Here is a 26158-nt window from a genome sequence, read left to right on the forward strand (position 1 = left end):
TGAGGCCTTTACTAAGACCACATGTAGAAAGCAAAGTCTCATTTAAGGGTTGTTTGACTAATGTTTTTTTGTTTTTTTTTTTAGCTTTTGTTAATATAAGTAAAAACACGAAATTTGTTTAGTAATGTTTGTTATTATTTGAGTAATATCTAAATGCTTTTAAAATTGAGGTCAAAATCGAAAATATAAAAATGATATTTTTGTTTACTTCCGCACTGTAATAAAGTATTGTTCAAATATATATATATATATATATATATATATATATATATATATATATATATATATATATATATTCTTCCTAAATTGACATTTTTAACTAGTTATTCAATTTTTTCAAACTTGTAACACTTTTTACCAAAAATGCTTTCATGTTTTTGCTTTTAAAAATCTTGTAGCAAATTTTCGTTACCAAACAAGCTTCGAAATAGTGTTGAACACACTGCAAAGCAAAAACAGGTCAAAGCAAAAAGCATGAAGCAAAAGCGGTTGCAAATACGCCCTTAGAGAATGTCTTATTGTCATTTCAATTTTTTTATCCACATTAAAAAATAAAAATAAAAACAAAAATAAAATTTTGTTACTTTGTATTTAATATTTTCAATATTTATTTATTTTAAATACACTAGATTTTAAAAAAGAATTATAAAGTTGATTAATGTAACTTATACTAACTATCTAAAGATCTCATTTCAAAAAAATTGTATTAAGCCTGAATTTGTATTGAGCATGCCTATATAATATATTGTGAACGTAAATTGAAGTATCAAGACAACTCATTTCATTCAAAAATGTTATCAAAGATAAGAGTCAAGTTTTATGCTCCTTTTGGTAGTAACGAAAGGAAGAAGAGTGGATGGAAGATAGGAAAGAATAAACAAATTTCTTTCATTTGGTAAAGAGGAGACAAGGAAATGAAAAAATATGATGAATGAGCCATCCTTTCTCCTTCACAAATTTTTATCCCTCCAAATATGGGCGAAAACTGTTTTTATGTTACGAAAATTTCCTTATAATTAGTCTTTTCTTCTATCGTAATAAATAAAGTAAGATATTGTATATTATTTTTTCTTTCATCCAACCAAATAAAAAGAGAGTATGACAAAATCTCTTCTCTAAAGATATTTCATTTATTTCTTCTTCTTTCCTTTCCATATAAATTTCTTCCATCCCACCAAATAGAACATTTATATTTTCCTCACACAGGCAAAATTCACACATAATTATTATTTTTTATTTTTAGTTGGTCTTTAACAGTTAGTAATAGTTTCCACATCTCTTGTTTTACACAGAAAACAACAATAATAATGTGAGAAAATTGTAGTTCACTGCAAAATTTCATAATTACAAGATAAAACAAGATTAATCTTTATAAGATTAATTAAAATTTCTTGACTCGGGTTACTTTATAAGATATTTTTTATTTACAAATTCATATGAGGGTATCATATATATATATATATATATTTGTCTCTCTTCTTTTTGTTTGAGATATTTGACCCTGTTTTGAGTAATACTTGCTTGCTTACCAAATATATATTATATATATATATATATATATATATATATATATTGGTTTTTGTACAGAGGATGAGGAGGTCATAGGTTAATAATGGTGAACTGAACTTAACACGTGACGTCTATTCATTTCTTGTGGTAGGCTAGACCTAAGTTGGTACAGCTGCAATTTATTGTGAACCAGATGATTATGAAGAAATTTGATGGACAAAAGACTCATCTTTTGGCGGGCAAAAAGGAAAAATAAAACCAACAAAATAAAGTGAAAAATTAGGTGGAATAATCAAAAACTAAAATGGGCAATTCACTGCACAAATTTCGGACTGCTCAGCCTTATCTCGGTCTAATTATTTTAAGCTCAGCACATAGGATCTCTTTGTGCTATTTAGTGGGGTTTATCATTATTTAAATTTAAAAAAATTGTTGAAACATAATAAACATCTTGAATGACACCAACTACCAAAATCAGGCTTTGGGCCCTTCATTAACTACGGACATGTTATGACTTTGCCAATTGCCATATTTATAAGTTAGCTTCAACATCTTCCTCTTCATGCTCAACTCAGTTTCTGTCAGTATCTGCAATTTGCATCCATGGCTCTTCATCAACTCATAGCATCACTTGCCTTTGCACTGCTTCTCATGAGGCTCCAGCTTTCGGCATGCCATCCCATGAAGGGCTCTGTAACTTGCCTCGACTGTAATCAGCACAGTCACGATCTCTCCGGTTTGTCCCAACTTTTTCCCACCCTTTTATTTTCACGCACTCACAATATCTCCTATTAGGTCGGACATTCAATCTCCTCTCTAACAGAAAAGATTATACCATCTGGTCTAATGTCTATTAATTTCATTTTTTGTAGCTTATCGCTAAAAAGCTTATGATAACTTATGTTGTTGCATGTTTAATCATTTTGTAGTCAAATAGGGATGTGCATGATGAGTTTTATGTGTAGCCATTTAAGTTCAAGTATGAGCCGAACCTAGATCTAAGTGTGTAAGCTGAATCAAGAATATTCACTAGGCTTAAACTAATTGGCTCGTTTATTGACTTTGGATTTCAGAGTCAAACTTGAAGTACTGGTCTATCTTTGTCTTGATAAATTTAAGCCTTAACTCCCAAGGTCAAGGTTTTGAGACCGAGTTAAAAAAAAAAAAAAAAAAAAAAAAAAAAGTTGTGAAACTAGAAAATTCAAGTTTGAGACTAGCGTTAACTACATGTTTAAGCATTGTGTAGTCAAATAGGGATGTGCATGATCAATAAACAGTTGTTTGCATGAGTTTTATGTGTTCCATCAATTATATAGCTACTCGTATTTAAGTTCGAGTCTGAGCCGAGCCTAGATCTAAGTATTTAAGCTTAAACTAATTTGCTCCTTTGGAGTTCAAAGTCAAACTTAAAGTACTGATCTACTCTTTATCTTGGTGGATTTGGGTCTTAACTCCCAAATTCTAGGTTGAGGTTTCGAGACTCAATTAGAAAAAGAAAAGAAAAATGGTCAAACTAGAAAAGTCAAGTTTGAGACAAAAATTGATAACGAAAAAATTTTCTTTATATGTAAACCTAAACAAATCCAAATAAAAATACCCGGCTACAACTCAAACATAATGTTTGATTTCACTAAGCTCTTATCAAGTTACGTCTAAATTGTTCATGAATAGTTTGTTAATTTTGAAGTCCTAAGCCTAATATCGACGAGAGCTAGGTAATGAATAGCTCTTTGCTTAGTATACACTCATTTTAATGAATTTCATCGCTATCTTAGTTCTTATACATATTTTTTCCAGATATTAAGGTTCTAGTGAAATGTAGCCAAGTGAAGAAGTTGGGTATGGCAAGCACAAAGAAAGATGGCTCCTTCGAGACAGAGCTTCCCGTGGACACATCTCTTCCTTCCACCAATTGCCTGGCGAAGGTCATAGGTGGTCCCACCCAGATCTACGCATCCAGGGAGAGCATGGTCTCCCAGATTGTGAAGTCCGGTGAACCAAACTCGTTCACCATATCGTCTCCTCTCAACTTCTACACATCATGCCCTATCAAGGGCGCCAAATGTGGGGCCCAGAACACTGAGTTCGGTTCATCCAAGACCGTTGATCTACCTATTCCGCGGGAATGGGGATTGGCGCCAACTAGCTATTATGTTCCTTTCTTGCCCATCATAGGCATACCTTAATTAAGTATGCTACTAATGTTCGTTCTCTAAGTTGTTAAGGAATTGAGTAGCTACTAGCTAGGAGAGAAGACTGATAGGTCTTGCTCTTGTATGCTCTCTGTATGTGTAGAATGTTTTATTTTCGAGTTCAAGTTGTTTCATGTCATTGTAGTAATCTAAGGTATAGTGAGTCACGTATATGTATGATATATTGGTCTTGCTCTTATATTATGGCCTTTGTGTGGAGAATATATATATATATAAGCTCAAATTAAGCTCGTCCTTTTTCTCTCTCTCTCTCTTTTACAGTTCTATTGCATTCATACAATTAATTTTTTATTTTATTTTATTTATTAGGTAAAGTACTCACACGACTCCAACCCCTTCCATTCTTTTTAAGAACGGAGAGGTTAATTTGGAAGGAAAAGTAATATATATTATATTGTGGTATTTATGTACACATTTACATTATCATGAGGTGATTTTTATTACTCACACAACATGGGATTTAAAATGTTGCTTGAACCCATTTTTGGAAAAAATGGGAACTATAAATCAAACCCAAAATATCAGAGTTGGGTTGTTGCAAAAACTATGGAATAATAAAGTCGAGGCAATTTTGTGTATTTATGAATAGCACATGTGAATCACCTGATCATTTACTCGCATAAGTTTAGAACTTGTTGAATTTAAAAATCATTGTGTACAACATAATATATATATATATATGTATGTATGTATGTATGTAAAGTCAACCATTTTATTGGCTTTGCCAAATTTATGGAGAAGCCCATTATACAATTGATTAATCAAGTGGGTTTTAATGATGACCATAATCAATATAACAGTAACAGATCCAGCCCAGTTTCCTATCTCACGGGCCAAGCCCATTAAAAAACTCAATGGGCCATCCTTGTAAAAAGAGTCTCATCACAAAAAGTAAAGGATTGAATTTGTATATGCGATTCACTTTAGAAGATTAACTAGAACTAAACAAATCATAGCGATTTTAACAAAATTGGAACCAAACCATTTAGTGGGAATCAAATATATATATATATAGAACTGTGTAAATTGAACCAATCTTATATTGTATAAGTTCAGTTTGAATTAGTACAATTTAAGAAATGAGCTTAGTTATCTAAACAATTAAGTTAGTTTAAACTAAATCTTGCTTGAATTCAACTTTTATGGCCTAGATATAATTTTCTTCTAGTTCCTCGTCAAAATCAAAAGTGGCATTTTATTTCTAATTTGTAAGATTAGTAAATAACACAATAATAATATAATATGTCTACAAAAATAGAATATGTAATTTTTTTATTTTTTTTTTCTTAGAGCACGTATATCAGCTCCACAACATATGCACCATTTAAGTAAGGAGTGCGATTCGAAAACGAGACTATGTGATTGGGACTAATTTCAGAATAAGCAATATATATAACTTTGATTTAATTTCTGACAATATGTCCCTAATTCAACATAAACTATACGGTTGTCGATTTTCCTTTGCCTTTATATGAATTAAAAAGTTTTTAAAATTTTATTACTAATTACAATGTGTTAAATGAAATTTAAAAATAAAAAATAAAAAATCGTGACCATCAAAAATGTAGTAGCAGTAGCAAATAATATATATATATATATGTTGAGAAGGTCAAATAAAACATTATTGACAACTCATTACGAAGCATAGAGTCCAATATGAGTTGTGACTTTCCATCGAGATCAAGAGACCTGGTCTTAGAGGGATTTGGATTTGGATTTGTGAATGTGATGGTTTTTTCCGTATTGTCTCGTTTACCGCTTCGTATGCGCGTAAAAGTTACTACCATGGATAGACATGTTGTTGATCGTTGTCCAGTCTGTCCTCCACACTATCATTGGATGGTCTCTTTTGTCTGGGAGTATCAATTCCTATCATTGGACACACTGAATTAACCCCCACAAGCTTTATTGACTCCGCCTTGACCCTAGCCCATTTCAAGTGTTCATGTCATCATCATCTAATTCGCCACCAAAAACCCACGTCATTCGATTATAGCAAGTGTCACAGGACACGAGTGACCTAATATTTAAGGGAATTTAAGGAACGAGTCCTGAAGTTTAACTTTGTCTTGTACTCCCTCTGAGTCATAATTTTTTAAGGCGTTATTTAAAATGGGATAAAGTACAAAAAAAATTCCCTTGATCTTTACTCTTTCTTGCAAAAAAATCCTTCTGAACTTCGTTTTTTTTTTTTTTTTAAGTAAACCCCCTAAACTATGACAATTTTTGTAAAAATCTCCAACCGTCAATGTTCCGTTAGTTTGTTCACCTGAAATTGGTCTATGACGTAAGCAAAATTAAAAATGACAAAGATACCCTTAGTACAATAAAGTTAATAAATGAATTTTTTAACCCCAAATCAATGGACAAAGAAGATTCACGGCCTCTCGCCGAACACCACCTTCTCCTCCTCCTCCGCCAATCTCACCTCGCCATGTGTCCATTCTCCGGCGACACACTTCGCTGCTTACGTCGCAATAAGGGTATCTTTTCAAGAAAAAAAAAAAAATCAACTCCATTCGCTGTAATCGATTCTATCTCAGTTGTTGTGATCTGCAATCGATTTACACACATATATATGAACGTATATAAGACGTTCGAATTTGTAAGACGTTCGAATTTGTGAGAAAATCAATTATTTAACTACTGGACTCTGACTCTCTCATTCATCTACCTCATCGTATTTTCCATCTTCTTTGTTCTTCCTCTATATCACCGTTAATGGAGAAAGACACACACCAAATCCAATCAACCCCCAGACTCAAGACCCAAGTCCTCTTCTGCAATCTTTAGTTTATCTCACAATTGTAGCATCCGTCAATGGAAAGAGACATTATCAATCAACTCCAACATCATTGTCAATAGAGAGACCCAACACGCACCAAATTCGATCAACCCCAATATACAGCCTGTTTAAATTGGAACACATTTTGATAGTGTAACCTTACAATTTCCTCTCAGTTTCTTCAATTGCTTGTCGGTGCCAGGGTTGTAGGTTGCGCTCCCTTTGCACCATAAAGTCTCTGTTCCTAATCTCGGACCACATCAACGCCATACCCTCCAAGAGTTGTCATTTTGCAATGAGTGATTTAGAATTTGCAGTGGGTGAGTTAGAGTGATTTCTGGCACAAGCGTTGATGGTGTTTGGCCCTAAAACGGGATAACAAAAGCAAGATGGTGATATTTTCTGTTAAGGATAAATTGGTAATTTATTGTGTACTTAATGGAAACTTCACATTTTGTCCTTAAATGCAATCAGCTAATAAATCAGGGGTTTTTTTTACACTTTACCCTTTAAAACGAGACTGAGGTAATAATAATTTTATTAGTTGCATGCATAGCCTCTTATTATACATAAATAAATATATAAGTATTTTGGATATAAGAAAATACAGCATGTTTGGTTTGTCATACCTTTTCAAAAATTAATAAAAGATATTTCTCTTAAAATGATTTTTTTATAACTGAGTTTTCAGAAAACTGAATAAAACAAAAAAGATTGTACAATATTTTGATTTCCCGAACTGAAAATTAAAAAATTATTTTATAAGTGACAAACCAAACAAATCCTAATATTTTTATATTTTTAAGACTATATGTGATTGTTTATGTAAAAAACCTAACTTTGATATACTTGCTTTAAAAATTTATACAAAATTTTTTTATAATAATTGAACAGTAGTTAAAAATAATAATAATAAAGAATATAAGGTATTGGATTCTTTTCAAATTTTAATACGAAGGAATACTATTAACTTCGTTTCAGCCACCCAAAATATCAAAAAAAAAAAATACTTATACTTAAAGAAGGGATCCATAACTTCTATTCAAGTAGTTTATGTACCTGCAGACGATTTGACCAACCTGGCTCCATTTGCACATTTAGAGATTACGCATTGAATTTTGGTTAATAGATCCATAATAAATAAATAAATAAATGCTTGTTATTATTTCAAAAGAAATGAAACAAAAGATAACGGTAGAGGTAAGATAGTCACATGATATGAGTGATTTTATTTCATGTCAAGTATATGTAATTTATACCTTAATAATAAATAAATAAATAGACTATCAAGTTTAAAAATAAATAAATTTTTAGAGTACTCTTCTTAAAATATATATATATATATATATATATATATATAATGGAAGGAACCGTAGAAGATTTTTCACAAATGTGAACTTGACGGAATTGTTGGACCATCTGCTGGACATTCCTTGACCCGGCCCTGAAGTCCCTCCTGTGTGTGTGTGTGACTGTGGGTATAGTAACGTGCACTTGAATTTTGGCTTTGGAGGCTTTAAAAACTACTAACTAAGTAACTAGTACATGTCAAAACGCATTCTTGATGTGTAGGACCCATATCATTGCACGTGCTTTGACACTTTTGGTTTCTCAACCCACCAACAAGTGCTACCTACACCCAATACTATTATACTATTATACTATCGATCTGGACCATCACATGGTACTGATTGCGATTGCCCAAATCATTTTTTTGTTTTTTTTAGTATAAAATGATCTGGATCGTCCAAAGTAGTACAACGAACCAGATTCTTTTCTCTTGTTATTTTTATATTGAGTTTGTTTTGTGTTTAAAAAGCATAATTTTACATTTTGAATGCAATAATATAATTATTATATAAATATATTAAAATTTTAATTTAATAATACTATAATGTTACAACGTTACGTAATAGTAATGTTATATTTTCCGTATATAAATATGTTGCAACTTGCGTCACTTATAAATATGTTGCGTAATCATATAAGGACGAGTGCACAGGATTCCTTGGAGATAAGGGAATCTGGATTCATTATAACACGCGGAGACTGTCGCCCCACAATAGTTAAACAGAGGTCCCACATATTCTGGCCCCACATAATTAAACCATTGAATTTTGGACTGGCCCATTAAAGACTTTATTCGTGCATGAGCCGTGTTGGCAATGAGGGTGCAGTGAACCAACCATGTGGTGGCATCACGGAGAATAGAAAACCAGTCTCTGACTTGTTCAAATATTGGATTATATTGAAATAAAACTAAAAGTAAAAACATTATCCGTGTAGGGGACAAAATAACAATTTTTTTCTTTGCACAACCGCGTGGAAGTCCCTACTCCCAAACCCTAACCCAACTTTTCTCCTTTCACTCGGCATCAACCTTCTTGCTCTCTCTCTCACACACACACGCACAAAAACGCACTATAAATATGTGGTTCATACTAAACTCGAAGACAATAACAAAACACAACCCCAGAACAAAAATCAGTAGCTCTTCTTTGTCGTGACCGAGTAAAAATTCAAATACATACTTTGTGTAAGAAGAAGAATGGAAGAACGCCCACCAGGCTTTCGATTCTACCCAACTGAAGAAGAACTGATTTCATTCTATCTGCACAACATGCTCCAAGGGAGGAGAAATGAAATCAACAGAGTCATCCCCGTCATCGACATTTACGAACTCGAACCATGGCATCTTCCAAGTCAGCATATTTCCTTCTCAATCTTTTACTTTCGTTTCCGCTTCAATTACTTCAGAAATGGTCGCGGACTTTTAGTGCTCGATGTATTGATTTTGATTTTGTGATTTTTTTTTTTTTTTTGCAGAGCTCGCAGGAGAGTCGTGCCGTGGAGATACAGAGCAGTGGTTTTTCTTTACACCGAGACAAGAGAGGGAGGCCAGAGGAGGCAAGCCTAATAGAATTACAGCTACAGGGTACTGGAAGGCCACTGGCTCTCCTAGCCATGTTTATTCTTCCGATAATCGAGTGATTGGAGTGAAGAAAACAATGGTTTTCTACAAAGGGAAAGCTCCTGCGGGAAGAAAAACCAAATGGAAGATGAATGAGTATAGAGCCATTGAACAAGAAGCTGCTACTTCATCTGGCTTTGCTGTTCCAAAGGTACATACTCTTTTTTTCATTTATTTTCTTTTCTTTATTACCAAAGTTCAAATAAATGCATACATAATTACAATATTATCCTAACGCATACATAATTACAATATTGTCCTAGCAAGACTTGAACAGTGAATCATTTGCAAGCATTACCTAAGCTAGGTTCAGAACACGATATGGCTCATGCCTATTGATTCCAAAGGAGCATAGTAATAACAAAAAAGAAAGATCATGACCCAATAGGGCCAATACACATATATTGACTTTTTTTTCTTCTTTTTTTTTTTTTTTTTAAGTTAAAGCAATTACATACACACTTTATTTCTATCTATCGAGGTTCGAATCTCCGACCTCCCTTTAAGAAAAAAAGGAGTGATACCCCTGAGCCATTTTGTCCTTTAGTTACATATATTGACTTGTATTAGGAGGACGAAGACTGATTATATTGTTTTCCAAGTTTGTTCATTATTTTTCAAAGTTTTAATCAGCTAATCATTTACCTTTTTTGTGTGCAGCTAAGGGTTGAGCTGACTTTGTGTCGAGTGTACGTGGTGTCGGGAAGTTTTCGAGCTTTTGATCGACGTCCATTAGGGACAGAAAGGAGAGAGACAATAACCCAATATGTGGTCCATGAAGAAGGGGATGCGACATCTTCTCGGGATAATCCAACGACTGAGAAAACAAGCTCACTTGATACTTCATACTCGGAAGAAGACCATGTAGAACCCGGAGAGATAACCAATTGTGACATGGTTAAAGATCAAGAACCTTTATGGGAGTGGGAACAATTTTGGCTCTAATTAGAAACTGTCACATATTGCAGTTCAGTCAAATTTGTATACATTTTGTAAATAAGTATGAGTAAGCAAGCATAACCAGAGCTTATCTCCAGAATTAGACAAAGTCTTTTTTTTTGGCAAGTAATTTTTGAGGTGGGACAAGACCATGTTTAACTAGGGAAATGTCTGTATTGCCCGTAGGGCTCTTTCTTGTAAAAGCAATGAAGGCATTCGGAGTGTTTGGCCTCAGTGGCTGCTTCAAGCTACAGATGTTGAACTCTCCAACTTGCATTTGTAATCTTCCTTTTATGTATCTATTAAAAAAAAAAAAAAAATTAAAAAAAAAAAAACAACCTAAACAAGGGAAATGTCAAACTTGTCGAGATGTAAAATTGATGACTTTTATATTGTGAAATAATAACATAATTTTATTAATATTTGGGAGAATATACTGCTTGTTGAAGTTTTTTTGGCTTTGGTTAAATGTAATGTTTCTCTTGACCATTTTCTTATCATAGCGGTTGGGTTGCTCTCCCTATCAATCCGATTTCGAAATGTTGCACCTCTAATTTATAATCTAACATTTTTGCCATGGAAAAAAAAAAAAAAAAAAAAATTTGCTATATCCCTCTTTTCCTCCTCTTCCCACCAAACCATTTTATGAAATTTAAGAACTTTCTTTTTTGGGGAAGAATTAACGCAGATACTTTGAATTCTCAAATGGCTTGCCAATTTCATATTTGTAGAATCATTTGCAAATTACACATATTATTTAAGTTTGAATATATTTGTATTTATCAAATTCAATATGACTGAATTTACTATTCCTCCGACCCATCATTAACTGAATCACCGTAGGATTCGTCTGCCCATTACCACTGGGTCACCGTATGATCTGTTGGGAAACGTGCAAGTTTTAAAAACTTTTCGAGGGATTTTGATTCATAGATCTTGATTCATCACATAGAGACAAGTTTTATGCAAAAATAAAAATATGATGTATCATTCAATTAATGGATTGAATACTTACATCAAAGGTCTGAGTAAACCTTTAAAACTTTCCTCTAAAGTGAATGTTCTCACTTATTGTAGATCCCTTAGCAAGATGCCTTCTCCTTGGATCTCCATCTTCTTGGTAATTATTTTGCCTTTAGAAATCACTCATAAGCCTCCATGAATTACCTTGGAAAACTAGGCTTGTGGGAGCCTCTATTAGATGAGACCATAAACCCTAATTTTCTAGAGAGAGAAAATTTATTCCTTTTTCCTTCTCATAAAAATCACCCACTAAAATATACATAGACCATGTATATTTATAGGCAACATAAAAATAAAGAAAAGGAAATAACAAATCTTTCTCCATCTCTAATTCATATGTCTCAAATCTAATATGATTCCAATATCAAGTTGGGCTATGAGTGAGAATCCATTGGGCCTATTATTTTATTGGCTACAATGAATTAATAATTGGCCCGGTCCATGGACCCAATTCAATTAATTCATAAATTAATTTCTACTCCACTAAAAGAAATTAATTGAACTCCAATTAAATAATAAATAACCTCTAAGTCAATATTGCACTTTGACCCCTCTATGCATAATTAGTTATCAGATAAATATAGCCATCAATCCGACTACTTAATTAATATATTTATTTTGGTACCTTTGATTATTTCTGACTCGATCACAATAAAACATTTGTTTGACAAAAATAATAATTTAAATAAATAAATATATAATAAATCATTTTGTCTAAAAACACACGAAGGCCTTCAAATTTACTTTGTGATCAACCATAATCAATACAAAATAAATACAAGTAGCAATGATGCAAATATTGAAAATATAACCCTCTAACTATTAATTACATAACTACCCGAAGTGTCGGTCTAAGGATCCCGAAGAATCTGCCGAACAAATCAAAGTAATTATTAATTAATAAAAGAGTCTATACTTTTCTCATGCTTAAGAGTCAAATGCCATGACGGTGATAGGGAGTAATTGCATACGACGGCTCTCGCAATATATCTCAACCTAACGCGGATCCAGTTCAAGTCTTAATTAATTATGAGTCCATCCATAATTACCGACTATGAACAATTTATAATTACTATTTATATATCATGCATTGATTGCCATCACATACATATACATAAATATTTCTTGTAATTACATGGACACTATCAATTTCATAGTGAATCGAAATATAATACATTGAATTCACCAATTGTATAAAACATAAATATTTCAGAAACGTCAGGAACATATGTCAATTAATCCAAACAGGAATTTGCTATGCCAGGGCATATAAATCCCAACAGCTCCCACTTGCCCTCATAGCCAATTCAAATTGCACCTAATTCCAATGTTATCCAGATGATGACCAAAATTATTGATCAATGACACCTTTGATAATGGATCAACAAAGTTGTATTCCAATGCAATGTTCTAGCTACAAGTACATTTTCTTGCCGAATAATATCATGTAGAACATGATACTTCCTATCAGTGTATTTTGTTCATCTATGGAACCTTGGGTCATTGGTTTGGACTACTTCTGCACTATTGTCGCAATATAGCTCGATAGGCAGGCTAGTATGCTCCACAACCTCTAAATCAGTGAGATCAAATCAATAGGCTTATATTGCCACCTTTAAGGCTGCAATATATTCCACCTGCAGGTTTGAGTCAACAGTTGAAATCTGCTTGACAATCTACCAACTGATTTCCCTTCCATTAAGTGAACATACACTAAGTCATGAACCTCATAGTATCTACTTCTGATTAAAAATCAGAACTAGTATACCTGACTAGGACCATATCATCATATCCATAAATGAGTATGATATCATTGATTCTCCTTAGGTACTTAATGATATTTTTCACAATAGACCAGTTGTCAAGTCCAGTATTGGACTGATCTCTACTGACTATCCCTACTATGTAGCGGATGTCCTGTTTGGTATAGACCATGGCATATATGAGATTCTCATATGCCGAAACATATTGTTCCAGTCTCATTTGTTCAATCTCCTCTGCTAGTCTTGAAAAACTACTTACTAGAGAGAGCGATCCATATCAATAAAGCAAGAACTCATTCTTTGAGTTATGCATACCAAACCTGGTCAAAACTTTATCAATGTAGGATTATTAAGATAAGCCTATTTTCCTTTTAACCTGATCTTGCAAAAGCTTGATCCTAGGAATATAGCTTACATCTTGAAAATCCTTCATTTAAAAGTAATTGAACAACTACCTTTTAATTGATGACAAAACTTCCACGTCATTATAAATGAGTAGGATGTCATCAATATATAGAATTAAGAAAAATAATGACATTCCCTTGTACACTCATGATTTATTCACTAAGAAATCTTCTGGTATCTTTTTGTAGATTAACTTGCCTTCCATAGGAATCACCCTACTAGAAAGTTCTACAAGATCCCAGAATTTATTAGAATACATAGATTCCAACTCTGATTTCATAGTAACTCACCAAAACGATCTGTATCCATATCGGTTCACGCTTCCGTGTAGCTTACTGGGTCCAACTCATGTTTAACAGGGATGTCCATAATGGTCTCACCTAAAAACATGATTCTGTCGAATTGGATGATAATCCTCCCACTACATCAATGTACCGATGCAAGAATCTGTGTAGTAGATGATGCTAACGCATCAATAGGGAATTCATATATTATTCTCAATCTCTATAATAAGTGTGTTCACATGTGGTACATCTGGTACTCATACCAAATTCTCTAACATTATGCTACTAGGTATGTGATTCATAATATGATTCTCCTATAGATAAACAGTGAGTGAAAACAATCAACTTTTATCTTTGAGATCATAAAATAATCCATCCTAGTGACATTTAGAGTAGCTATCAAATCTAGCATGCCTATGATCTGATTCCAACTTACTTGTCCATATCAAACGCACATGTGCAAGACTACCCCATATGTGCATATGATTCAAACTAATATTTAGTCAAAAACACAGCTCAACGGTATCCTTGAGACAGACTAAGATGGAATGCAGTTCATAATGCGCATCGATGTCATTAACACTAAACTCTTAAATGAAAGAGATAACGTGGCATTCCTGATCATAGATCTAACCATGTTAAGTGGAATTCTGTTATTCCTATTTGACACCTAAATTAATTTAGCGTCAATTGCGGAAAACTGGTACACAACACCCTCATTGACCATATAGTCTTTGCACTATCCCAAGAAATACTCAAATACTCGATCAGATCGAAGTGTCTTGATAAGTTTACTTAATCTGTGCTCCACATCAGTCTTGACCCTCTCGGAATATACCAAAAGTATAAGACTTGTGTCGCAACAGGTAAATTTATCCAAAACGTGAGTAATCTTGATTGGATGTTCATAAGACTACACGTGTACGTGTGTACCGACTCCAATTGTTCTTTATGTCTATTTCATTTGGCTGATTAAGCCCTTAGAGTTATCTATCCTTCAAAACAAGATTCACAAGTTTGGTTTAGGCTCCTCTGCCTCACTAGGTAATAAACCTTCTTTAACCAATCTTTAAATCTCATTTTGATTGATTACAACCCAAAAATAGACACCAAAAATACAATGAGTCAGGAATAACAAATTTTCTCTTAACATTCAATCTAGAAGATGCAACATTAGTTTCTACATCCTGCAAATCTTAAGAGCTTGTGATTATAGTATATTAACCATTTTTCAATGCACCAGAAGCAATCGCATATCTATTCAATTTTATAAAACCAGTTTTACAAAATAACGATCTAGTTTTTATAAGCCAAAAGTGAAATAAGAATGAGATTGCGTTTCACTTCTGTGCATAAAGATAGTTCTCTAATACTAATATCCTCATACTCTCTAATTTCAGATGTAATACTCCCACTGACTTAACTACAACCTTGGCATCAGATCAAAAGATAAATATATATCCATATCATCAAGGCTTCTGGATTCCTGAAATCCTTACAATAAATTGCAAACATGTTTAGTGGCTCCAGAATCTATCCATCAGGAATCAATAGATACAACCACATAACATGGCTCAATGATTAAATATATATTTTCCTATGCCACGTCATTGCTTAGACAGTTTGTCCTTTAGTGTCTTAGTTAACGGTAAAAGAAACAGTTTCATTCGCCCTCAACATACACTGCCTTATTCCCTTGAACCTTTTAGATACCTATGTTTTGTGCTAGCCTAGTCCTATTATCATCCTTCTTCTTTGCTTTGCCCGTCCACTTGGGCCTAGAAGAAGATGGTATAGACTAGGTTAGATTGATAGGAACGCCCATACTCTTGATTATCCCTTCATCTGTTACCAATTCTATAAGAATATCAGCGAGTGTGAACTCAAACTAATTCCTTATTTAGTTCACTATAACAGAATCGAACGAGTTTGGTAACAAGACAATAATCATGTCAACTTGAAACTTACCACCCAAGTCAGCCCTATTGATCTCCAGCTAATTTTAAATAATAAACAATCATTTTCCAAAATTTGATTTCAAACTGGAGTTCATGAGGCTATCTTGATGGTATTTAAATTTGACACAGTACTTAGGCATATGCTCTATCTAATCTCACCAAAATATCTCATTGACATTTAATATGATTCTTGAAGAAAATAAAATAATACAAATGTTAGCTTTGGAGTATATTCAAGCTAAACTCTAGAATATTGCACCAAGTCATATCATTTGTCTTATCTAATTTATTAAAAGCATTAATGTCAAATTTGGTATCTCAAAGTAAAAGAGATAGGTATAGGAGTAATAAACACATTTTGTACCCTTACGTTGTGAATAAAATATCTAAGTTCATTTTCCAGTCATTATAAATAAGGTACAATATCATAGAATATGTAAGCAAGCAGATAAACTGGATTAGACATAATTAATCTGAATATAAATGCATTCATACAATATGCAAGGTGAACTATTAATAATGTCATGCATATTTAAAATTAAAATGAGCTTGTTAACCACATAATACAATAAATCTCAATCGAACAAGAGATCATTATCATTATTGGTGAACAATCCCTTTTAATTAATGCGGGTCCCTCAACTCTGTAGCATGATAAATCAACTAATCAATATGTCAATAACTTATCCTGTTGGAGGAGTTCATTATTACTATTATTGAGATTTATTTGCTATTAAGCGAGCACTTCCATTAAAATAATAATATGTGGGTCTCTTAACCACTGCATGAAAAATCGAATAACCAATACGCCAATAACTTATTCGGTTGGCGAAGTTCATTATTGCTATTGGCGGTCAAATCCCATCACTTCCATATCTCTTAAGACAATGCCTTGTCTATCATATGAAATGATTCCCGATTTAATTTAGCCTTTCTAAAATCACCTAGTATAGACCACTTCGTTGGGAAGCTAACACTATTGATTTTAGATTGAGTGTATAACGTTATTAAAACTCTAACGAAAAATTAAACATTAAATATGTTGTCATTATAATCTAGACTCTTTAAATCATGCGTAGGGCCTTATTTTTAAAGATCTAATTACAATGAACATTTAATATTTGTATTTTCATGAGACAACCATTCTTGTAATATTAAGACTCTTCAAATCATGCGTGGGGCCTTATTTTTGAAGATCTAATTACAATGGTGTTAATAACGAAGGCCATGGGGCAATGTATAAAAATCCCCGCTCCCACTCAATTTTTAATCATTCATAATTAGGGTTTTCATTTTATTCATTTACATGATATAATGCATGCAAAACGTCTTGATTTTAATCCAATTAAATTTAGAAAATATTTGGACTTTAAACGATTCACTAATATTTAATTTGAAGCACACTTTAAAAATAATTTACAAAAAAAATAATTTTGCGTTTCCCAATAAGTGCCCTCAAATTAATTAGTAATCAAATCCAATTAATTTTCATAACTTAATTAATATAAATCAAGCCATTTAAATAAATATCATGGATCCAATGCATGAATAATAATTAATTAACAATTATATATTTCATGCATTTCATACATCGCATAAATAAACAAATAACAGATAAAGCAAATAAAATGGCCAATGGAATCAGCTTTTAACATTTAACCACTCTAAGTATTGCGCGAGGATCATCCATCGGCTTGCAAACACTCACATAAGGCTGGTACGCACCGGGAGAAGCAAAACACCGCTTGGAACGCGCCTGGAGGGCCCCACACGCGCTTACACGCGCCTGGGGCATGCTGCAGGTGAAGGCACGCGCCCCCACGCGCCCACGCGCGTGGGGCGCGTGGGACGCGCCTCCACGCGCCTGCACGCGCGTGGAGGCCATACCACCTTGGCTGGCGCGTGCAATGCACGCGCCAGCATATGTCTCCTCCTGGCGCGTGTTCCTTACGCGCCAGGCTCACCCCACCTGCACCACATCTGATCCCAGCCTTCTCCGACGCTTCTTCTCGCCGCCGGCGATGCTCCGGCCACCGGAAAAACGCCGAAAAATTTCAGAAAAATCAGAAAAATTCCCAGAAAATTAAATTAAGCCTCAAACAATTCCAGAAAAATTTCAAAAAATTCGGAAAAATTCCAGAAAATTACTGAAGCATAATTTAACCCTTTTGGACCTTCTTGAAGCTTCATAGCATCCTTTGACGAAGATTACATGGCTTTAAAAATATTTACAATTTGAAATACAATGGAAAAAAAATTAAATTACATCATTGAACTTTCAAACGGCTAAATCAAAGCCTTAATTACATTCATCCAAAGATAAAATTACATCAATTTAATCTATAAGCTTCATCCATGGCCCAACCATACATCATCATTCATTCACAATCATTCATACATCATTATGTATCAATATATATCAACATATTAAATCATACATCAACATACATCAATAAAAATATATATGAATATAATTTTGGATCCATGAATGATGATTTTCATAAAATCATGATCTCTAGTAATGAATCAAACCATGCTCTGATACCACTGTTGGGAAACGTGCAAGTTTTAAAAACTTTTCGAGGGATTTTGATTCATAAATCTTGATTCATCACATAGAGACAAGTTTTGTGCAAAAATAAAAATATGATGTATCATTCAATTAATGGATTGAATACTTACATCAAAGGTCTGAGTAAACCTTTAAAACTTTCCTCTAAAGTGAATGTTCTCACTTATTGTAGATCCCTTAGCAAGATGCCTTCTCCTTGGATCTCCATCTTCTTGGTAATTATTTTGCCTTTAGAAATCACTCATAAGCCTCCATGAATTACCTTGGAAAACTAGGCTTGTGGGAGCCTCTATTAGATGAGACCATAAACCCTAATTTTCTAGAGAGAGAAAATTTATTCCTTTTTCCTTCTCATAAAAATCACCCACTAAAATATACATAGACCATGTATATTTATAGGCAACATAAAAATAAAGAAAAGGAAATAACAAATCTTTCTCCATCTCTAATTCATATGTCTCAAATCTAATATGATTCCAATATCAAGTTGGGCTATGAGTGAGAATCCATTGGGCCTATTATTTTATTGGCTACAATGAATTAATAATTGGCCCGGTCCATGGACCCAATTCAATTAATTCATAAATTAATTTCTACTCCACTAAAAGAAATTAATTGAACTCCAATTAAATAATAAATAACCTCTAAGTCAATATTGCACTTTGACCCCTCTATGCATAATTAGTTATCGGATAAATATAGCCATCAATCCGACTACTTAATTAATATATTTATTTTGGTACCTTTGATTATTTCTGACTCGATCACAATAAAACATTTGTTTGACAAAAATAATAATTTAAATAAATAAATATATAATAAATCATTTTGTCTAAAAACACACGAAGGCCTTCAAATTTACTTTGTGATCAACCATAATCAATACAAAATAAATACAAGTAGCAATGATGCAAATATTGAAAATATAACCCTCTAACTATTAATTACATAACTACCCGAAGTGTCGGTCTAAGGATCCCGAAGAATCCGCCGTACAAATCAAAGTAATTATTAATTAATAAAAGAGTCTATACTTTTCTCATGCTTAAGAGTCAAATGCCATGACGGTGATAGGGAGTAATTGCATACGACGGCTCTCGCAATATATCTCAACCTAACGCGGATCCAGTTCAAGTCTTAATTAATTATGAGTCCATCCATAATTACCGACTATGAACAATTTATAATTACTATTTATATATCATGCATTGATTGCCATCACATACATATACATAAATATTTCTTGTAATTACATGGACACTATCAATTTCATAGTGAATCGAAATATAATACATTGAATTCACCAATTGTATAAAACATAAATATTTCAGAAACGTCAGGAACATATGTCAATTAATCCAAACAAGAATTTGCTATGCCAGGGCATATAAATCCCAACACCATACAGGTTAATTTAAGAGCTAAACTTGGAAATTATAATCGGAAGAAACAGAGCACTTTAATTATAATTGATATGGACTATAATAAACACTATATTGACTTTTATACATTAATAATCTCTTTTATAAGTCAACAATTAAACTAAGCTATTTGAAGTATGACTTTTTTTCTTTTTTTTTTGACACGAAGTATGACCTGCAATTACGGATGCAAGTACGATTGCAGTGATATGATTATATCTATCAGAAAACAGATACTTCAATTGAAAGATCTATTAATAGCTCATATTAACATACCATAACATATATATATATATATATAGAGTATAATAGGTGGAAGTGTGCAACATTCAATGGACTTTTGTGGACTTATGAAGCAAAAAAGAATAGGTCAGACAAAGCAATCCAATGGTAATATTTTAAAAACTATATTTCCGTGCCAATACAAAATTTCGTACACCTAATTCTTTTTTGATTCTATAATAACGAAAATTTCGTGCACTATATTTCATATTTAGGTAGGTGTCGATCTGATTTTAAACAGCTCCAATCTTGGCGGCAGTACTCTTCACTGAGTAGCCCCTCCATGGGATGAACCTAATGATGACAGGAAGCGGTACTTATTGGTTGGGAGTCCATTTCCAATTTTGAAATTAGAATGTGGATGCGAGACTGTGCTATGACATAAAGCAGCAATTTAAACAGCAATCCAATGGTCATTTACTTAGGTAAAAGTTCTAACAAATCAATGCACCAGGGACGTAACAGTGATGGCAGACATCCGTATTCAGCGTTTGGATATGGATTCAATTTTCCTTCAGTCTACAAGTTTCTAACTTAAATGCTACACGGACTGTGATGTCAGGTTACATAGTGGAGTTTACTTAGAAATTACGAGTCCAAAGGGCTTGGGACAGCAAAGGTTGGACATTCCAACACATGAATACAAGAAAAGTTGAAAGAGACACATAAGTAAGTATATAAATAATAGTTTTTTAATTATTAAAATCATAAAATCCCATACCATTCATAATCGTTCATATAACCCTGTGTACTTGAAAAAAAACTTCTTACAAACTTCATTACATTTTAAAAAAGGCAAAGTGCAATAAAACCCTCCTCAATTATTCGTATTTTGTTATAAACCCTTTTGACTAATTTTATAACAACACTATGCCAAATGAGTTTGTATTAATTTTAAGGCAAAAGTGTAAAATACTCCCATGAAATTTACTCCATTGAGCGAGCAAAATACTTCCTGAAGTAAAAAAGTGAGCAACTCAGTCACAGTAGTTCTGAAATGGAGCATATTGCCTCCCTGCAGCCTCTTTCCAGTGATATATATAAGTACAATTACATATATGCTCTGTATAATTATTATTTTAGAAAGAATAAAAAAACGTGAAAATATAAAATGTCGTTTATACCCTTACTAGTTGTAAAGTCTTATTTGACGAGATAGTTCAATTGCCCATGACGGAAGATCACCAAACCTCATAGCCTGCAGCAGAAGGAATATACAAGTTCAAAAACCTCAACAAAGAAGTACATTGAAGACAAATTAGAGAACGGAAAGACTTGTGTGCAAGGCATAAAAATGTAATTATAATAAAAATGTATTATGAGTAGCACCATGCGAAATGTAATTATAATAAAAATGTATCATGAGTAGCCCCATGAAAAATGTAGAAAGCTCTACCAAACATGTCAAGTTTAGACTATGTCAAACCTGATTCTGAGAAGCTTCAGTAAACCATCCATCTGCAGCCACAAGTAAAAAATTCAAGAAAAATATATGAGCGCTCAAAAATATAATCAGTTTGCATCAAGGAAGGTAACGTTTTCTTTTCTTCTTTCTTATTTTTTTACCCTTTTTGAGAGGGCGCATGGTATTGGCAATACACTTTCGTACACTTGGGAGTCCAATTTTTAATAATGAAATGACAAAATTACCCCTGAAAAGTGGGGTGTGATAATACTTTTTTGTGGTGATTGTGGAGAGGGAGAGGGAGAGGGAGAGTGATTTTGAAATCAACGTTGTGACTGAGAAAGGGCTTATATTAGCGTTATGAGTTAGAAGTCTAATATTGCTCATCCCACATGATTTCTTACAAGATCTACATAAATATTTCAATGCTGACTCTTCATCAGTAAATGGGTAAACTGAGTCAATTATCAAACAATGAGAAAATAAGTTCACAAGCCAAGAAAATAATGAATTAGAACAGCAATATACATATTTTAGTGTGTCTTAATTATGCAATTAAACAAAAAGGAAATATGCATAGAAAGAGAGGGATGGGTTACTTTTTTCTATTGCTGAGATGAGCGAAGATTGTTTCTCTGGAGATAGAAAGTCTGTGCATAGCCATAAGCCATTGATTTGGCTGATTCGTTCCCATGACGGAGATCGACTTCCATTGTTCAAATCTTGGAACTGAACTTGGTGGATTTGCTCTTTGTCTTCTTCGCTCTCTGATGATTCGCCAAACACGTCCCTCAGAATCGTTTGGTGATCATCCATTTCTTGACAAACTCCTGGTATGGTTACGGACCCTCAGATTGCCTTCTCTACTACTATCCAGACTCCATACACTGTTTTTAATAAGATACCCCTAATTAACTTTTAGACCCACTCTAATTATGCGGCGGCTTTTGGATCCACCCAAGTTAATGTGACTTTTTTCTTTTTCTTAAATTTTACAAATGGGTGAAGAATTTGTAAAAATGTATGTGTGTATTTACGTAATCAAAAAATAGTAATTAACTAAATTTTAATTTAATTTGAGCTCTCAAAGTTGAAATGGTCTAAATTGCCATCTCTCTCTCTCCATACGGTACCAATGAAGTAGAACTTCATTGTGTTGGGATCAATCCATCTCAAAAATTCACAACATCTCGTAGGATAACTTTCACATCTCCTAAATTTTCATGTGTTGTTGTTATCAAAGGCAATTTCAATTCACAATAGCAATGCAAATTATTATATTTACCATGATGTGATAAATTAACAGAGTTTCTTAATGTCATTGAGGACTCCATATTCCTACAACAACAATAGAGAGAGAAAATAATAATAATAATAAAGATATATGATAATAGCTTGTACATGTCCCACACTATATAAAATATTATATACCAATATATACATATATATATATATATATACATACATATATATATAGCACTACAAATAAATATACTGACCTGAGAGAACTAAAAGTAAAAACATTATCTGTGTAGGGGACAAAATAACAATTTTTTTCTTTGCACAACCGTGTGGAAGTTCCCTACTCCCAAACCCTAACCCAACTTTTCTCCTTTCACTCGGCATCAACCTTCTTGCTCTCTCTCTCACACACACACGCACAAAAACGCACTATAAATATGTGGTTCATACTAAACTCGAAGACAATAACAAAACACAACCCCAGAACAAAATTCAGTAGCTCTTCTTTGTCGTGACCGAGTAAAAATTCAAATACATACTTTGTGTAAGAAGAAGAATGGAAGAACGCCCACCAGGCTTTCGATTCTACCCAACTGAAGAAGAACTGATTTCATTCTATCTGCACAACATGCTCCAAGGGAAGAGAAATGAAATCAACAGAGTCATCCCCGTCATCGACATTTACGAACTCGAACCATGGCATCTTCCAAGTCAGCATCTTTCCCTCTCAATCTTCTCGATGTATTGATTTTGATTTTGCGATTTTTTTTTTCGCAGAGCTCGCGGGAGAGTTGTGCCGTGGAGATACAGAGCAGTGGTTTTTCTTTACGCCGAGACAAGAGAGGGAGGCCAGAGGAGGCAAGCCTAATAGAATTACAGCTACAGGGTACTGGAAGGCCACTGGCTCTCCTAGCCATGTTTATTCTTCCGATAATCGAGTGATTGGAGTGAAGAAAACAATGGTTTTCTACAAAGGGAAAGCTCCTACGGGAAGAAAAACCAAATGGAAGATGAACGAGTATAGAGCCATTGAACAAGAAGCTACTACTTCATCTGGCTTTGCTGTTCCAAAGGTACATACTCTTTTTTTCATTTATTTTCTTTTCTTTATTACCAAAGTTCAAATAAATGCATACACAATTACAATATTGTCCTAACGCATACATAATTACAATATTGTCCTAGCAAGACTTGAACACCGAATCATTTGCAAGCATTCTGTAAGCTAGGTTCAGAACGTTGCGAGTGAGTTCAGCCCATATGGCTCATGCCTATTGGTTCCAAATGAGCATAGTTATAACAAAAAAGAAAGTTCATTACCCAATAGGGCCAATACACATATATTGACTTCTTTTTTTTTTTCCTTTTTTTTTTTTAAAGTTAAAGCAATTACATACACACCTTACTTCTACCGAGGTTCGAATTTCCGACCTCCCTTTGGAAAGAAAGGAGTGATGTCGCTGAGCCATTTCATCCTTTGGTCACATATATTGACTTGTATTAGGAGGATGAAGATTGATTACATTGTTTTCAAAGTTTGTTCATTATTTTTCAAAGTTTTAATCAACTAATCATTTACTTTTTTGTGTGCAGATGAGGGTTGAGCTGACTTTGTGTCGAGTGTACGTGGTGTCGGGAAGTTTTCGAGCTTTTGATCGACATCCATTAGGGGCAGAAAGGAGAGAGACAATAACCCAATATGTGGTCCATGAAGAAGGGGATGCGACATCTTCTCGGGATAATCCAATGACGGAGAAAACAAGCTCACCTGATACTTCATACTCGAAAGAAGACCATGTAGAACCCAGAGAGATAACCAATTGCGACATGGTTAATGAACAAGAACCTTTATGGGAGTGGGAACAATTTTGGTTCTAATTAGAAACTGTCACATATTGCAGTTCAGTCAAATTTGTATACATTTTGTAAATAAATATGAGTAAGCAAGCATAACCAGAGCTTATCTCCAGAACTAGACAAAGTCATTTTTTTTTTTTTTTTTTGGCAAGTGATTTTGAGGTGGGACAAGACCATGTTTAACTAGGGAAATGTCAAACTTGTCAAGATGTAAAATTGATGACTTTTATATTGTGAAATAATAACATAGTTTTATTAATATTTGGGAGAATATACTGCTTGTTGAAGTTTCTTGACTTTGGTCAAATGTGTTTCTCTTGACCATCTTCTTAATTCAGCGGTTGGGTTGCTCTCCCCTATCAATCCGATTTCGAATTTTTACACCTCTAATTTATAATCCAACATTCTTGCCATGGAAGGCAAAAAAAAAAATTTCTATATCCCTCTTTTCCTCCTCTTCCCACCAAACCATTTTATGAAATTTAATAACTTTTTTTTTTGGGGGGAAGAATTAAAGCAGATACTTTGAATTCTCAAATGACTTGCAAACTCCATATTTGTAGAATCATTTACAAATTACACATAATATTTAAGTTCGAATATTTTTGTATTTATCAAATTCAATATGACTGAATTTACTATTCCTCCGACCCACTATTCACTGAATCACCGTAGGATTCGTCTGCCCATTATCCCCTGGGTCGCCGTATGATCACCATACAGGTTAATTTAAGAGCTAAACTTGGAAATTATAATTGGAAGAAACAGAGCACTTTAATTATAATTGATACGGAATATAATAAACACTATATTGACTTTTGTACACTAATAATCTCTTTTATAAGTCAACAATTAAACTAAGCTATTTGAAGTATGACTTTTTTTTTTTTTTTTTTCTTTTTTTTTTTTGACACGAAGTATGACTTGCAATTACGATTGCAATGATATGATTATATCTATTAGAAAACAGATTCTTCAATTGAAAGATCTATTAATTTAAGAGCTAAACTTGGAAATTATAATTGGAAGAAACAGAGCACTTTAATTATAATTGATATAGAATATAATAAACACTATATTGACTTTTATACATTAATAATCTCTTTTTTTAGTCAACAATTAAACTAAGCTATTTGAAGTATGACATTTTTTTTTATTTATTTTTTTTGACACGAAGTATGACTTGCAATTACGTATGCAAGTACGATTGCAGTGATATGATTATATCTTTCAGGAAACAGATACTTCAATTGAAAGATCAATTAATAGCTCATATTAGCATACCATAACATATATATATATATATATATATATATATATAGTATAAGAGGTGGAAGCGTGGAACATTCAATGGACTTTTGTGGACTTATGAAGCAAAAAAGAATTGGTCATACAAAAGCAATCCAATGGTCAAATTTTAAAAACTATAATTTCCGTGCCAATACAAAATTTCGTACACCTAATTCTTTTTTGATCCTATAATAACGAGAACTTCGTGCTTCATATTTCATATTTAGGTAGGTGCGGAT

General features: G+C 33.2%; 3 protein-coding genes across 3 annotated transcripts; all 3 read left to right on the forward strand.

Annotated features, from left to right (window-relative positions):
• The first annotated feature begins 2061 nt into the window (after positions 1–2061).
• On the forward strand, positions 2062–3952 carry LOC132270523 (uncharacterized). The gene is made up of 2 exons (XM_059771699.1): positions 2062–2245; positions 3307–3952. The coding sequence occupies exons 1-2, from the start codon at positions 2113–2115 to the stop codon at positions 3693–3695; spliced, it is 522 nt and encodes a 173-aa protein (XP_059627682.1). The 5' UTR covers positions 2062–2112; the 3' UTR covers positions 3696–3952.
• A 4893-nt stretch (positions 3953–8845) lies between these two features.
• Positions 8846–10851, forward strand: LOC132270525 (NAC domain-containing protein 90-like). The gene is made up of 3 exons (XM_059771701.1): positions 8846–9209; positions 9334–9629; positions 10139–10851. Exons 1-3 carry the CDS (start codon positions 9056–9058, stop codon positions 10421–10423), a joined length of 735 nt encoding a protein of 244 aa, XP_059627684.1. The 5' UTR covers positions 8846–9055; the 3' UTR covers positions 10424–10851.
• Positions 10852–23113: 12262 nt separating this feature from the next.
• Positions 23114–24892, forward strand: LOC132268465 (NAC domain-containing protein 90-like). Its single transcript, XM_059769307.1, has 3 exons — positions 23114–23482; positions 23550–23845; positions 24366–24892. Exons 1-3 carry the CDS (start codon positions 23329–23331, stop codon positions 24648–24650), a joined length of 735 nt encoding a protein of 244 aa, XP_059625290.1. The 5' UTR covers positions 23114–23328; the 3' UTR covers positions 24651–24892.
• The last annotated feature ends 1266 nt before the right edge of the window (positions 24893–26158 follow it).

The sequence above is a fragment of the Cornus florida genome, unplaced genomic scaffold (assembly GCF_030987335.1).
Source record: "Cornus florida cultivar Cherokee Brave unplaced genomic scaffold, ASM3098733v1 CherokeeBrave_3.0.0_Hap2_Chr08, whole genome shotgun sequence".
NCBI lineage: Eukaryota > Viridiplantae > Streptophyta > Magnoliopsida > Cornales > Cornaceae > Cornus > Cornus florida.

What these genes read in the sequence shown, in the direction of transcription:
- LOC132270523 (XM_059771699.1), top strand. Translation starts at nt 2,113, where the DNA reads ATGGCTCTTCATCAACTCATAGCATCACTTGCCTTTGCACTGCTTCTC. An exon ending in GCACAGTCACGATCTCTCCG is followed by an intron (nt 2,246 to 3,306) that starts GTTTGTCCCAAC and finishes TATTTTTTCCAG; the next exon opens with ATATTAAGGTTCTAGTGAAA.
- LOC132270525 (XM_059771701.1), top strand. Translation starts at nt 9,056, where the DNA reads ATGGAAGAACGCCCACCAGGCTTTCGATTCTACCCAACTGAAGAAGAA. An exon ending in CGAACCATGGCATCTTCCAA is followed by an intron (nt 9,210 to 9,333) that starts GTCAGCATATTT and finishes TTTTTTTTGCAG; the next exon opens with AGCTCGCAGGAGAGTCGTGC. An exon ending in CTGGCTTTGCTGTTCCAAAG is followed by an intron (nt 9,630 to 10,138) that starts GTACATACTCTT and finishes TTTTGTGTGCAG; the next exon opens with CTAAGGGTTGAGCTGACTTT.
- LOC132268465 (XM_059769307.1), top strand. Translation starts at nt 23,329, where the DNA reads ATGGAAGAACGCCCACCAGGCTTTCGATTCTACCCAACTGAAGAAGAA. An exon ending in CGAACCATGGCATCTTCCAA is followed by an intron (nt 23,483 to 23,549) that starts GTCAGCATCTTT and finishes TTTTTTTCGCAG; the next exon opens with AGCTCGCGGGAGAGTTGTGC. An exon ending in CTGGCTTTGCTGTTCCAAAG is followed by an intron (nt 23,846 to 24,365) that starts GTACATACTCTT and finishes TTTTGTGTGCAG; the next exon opens with ATGAGGGTTGAGCTGACTTT.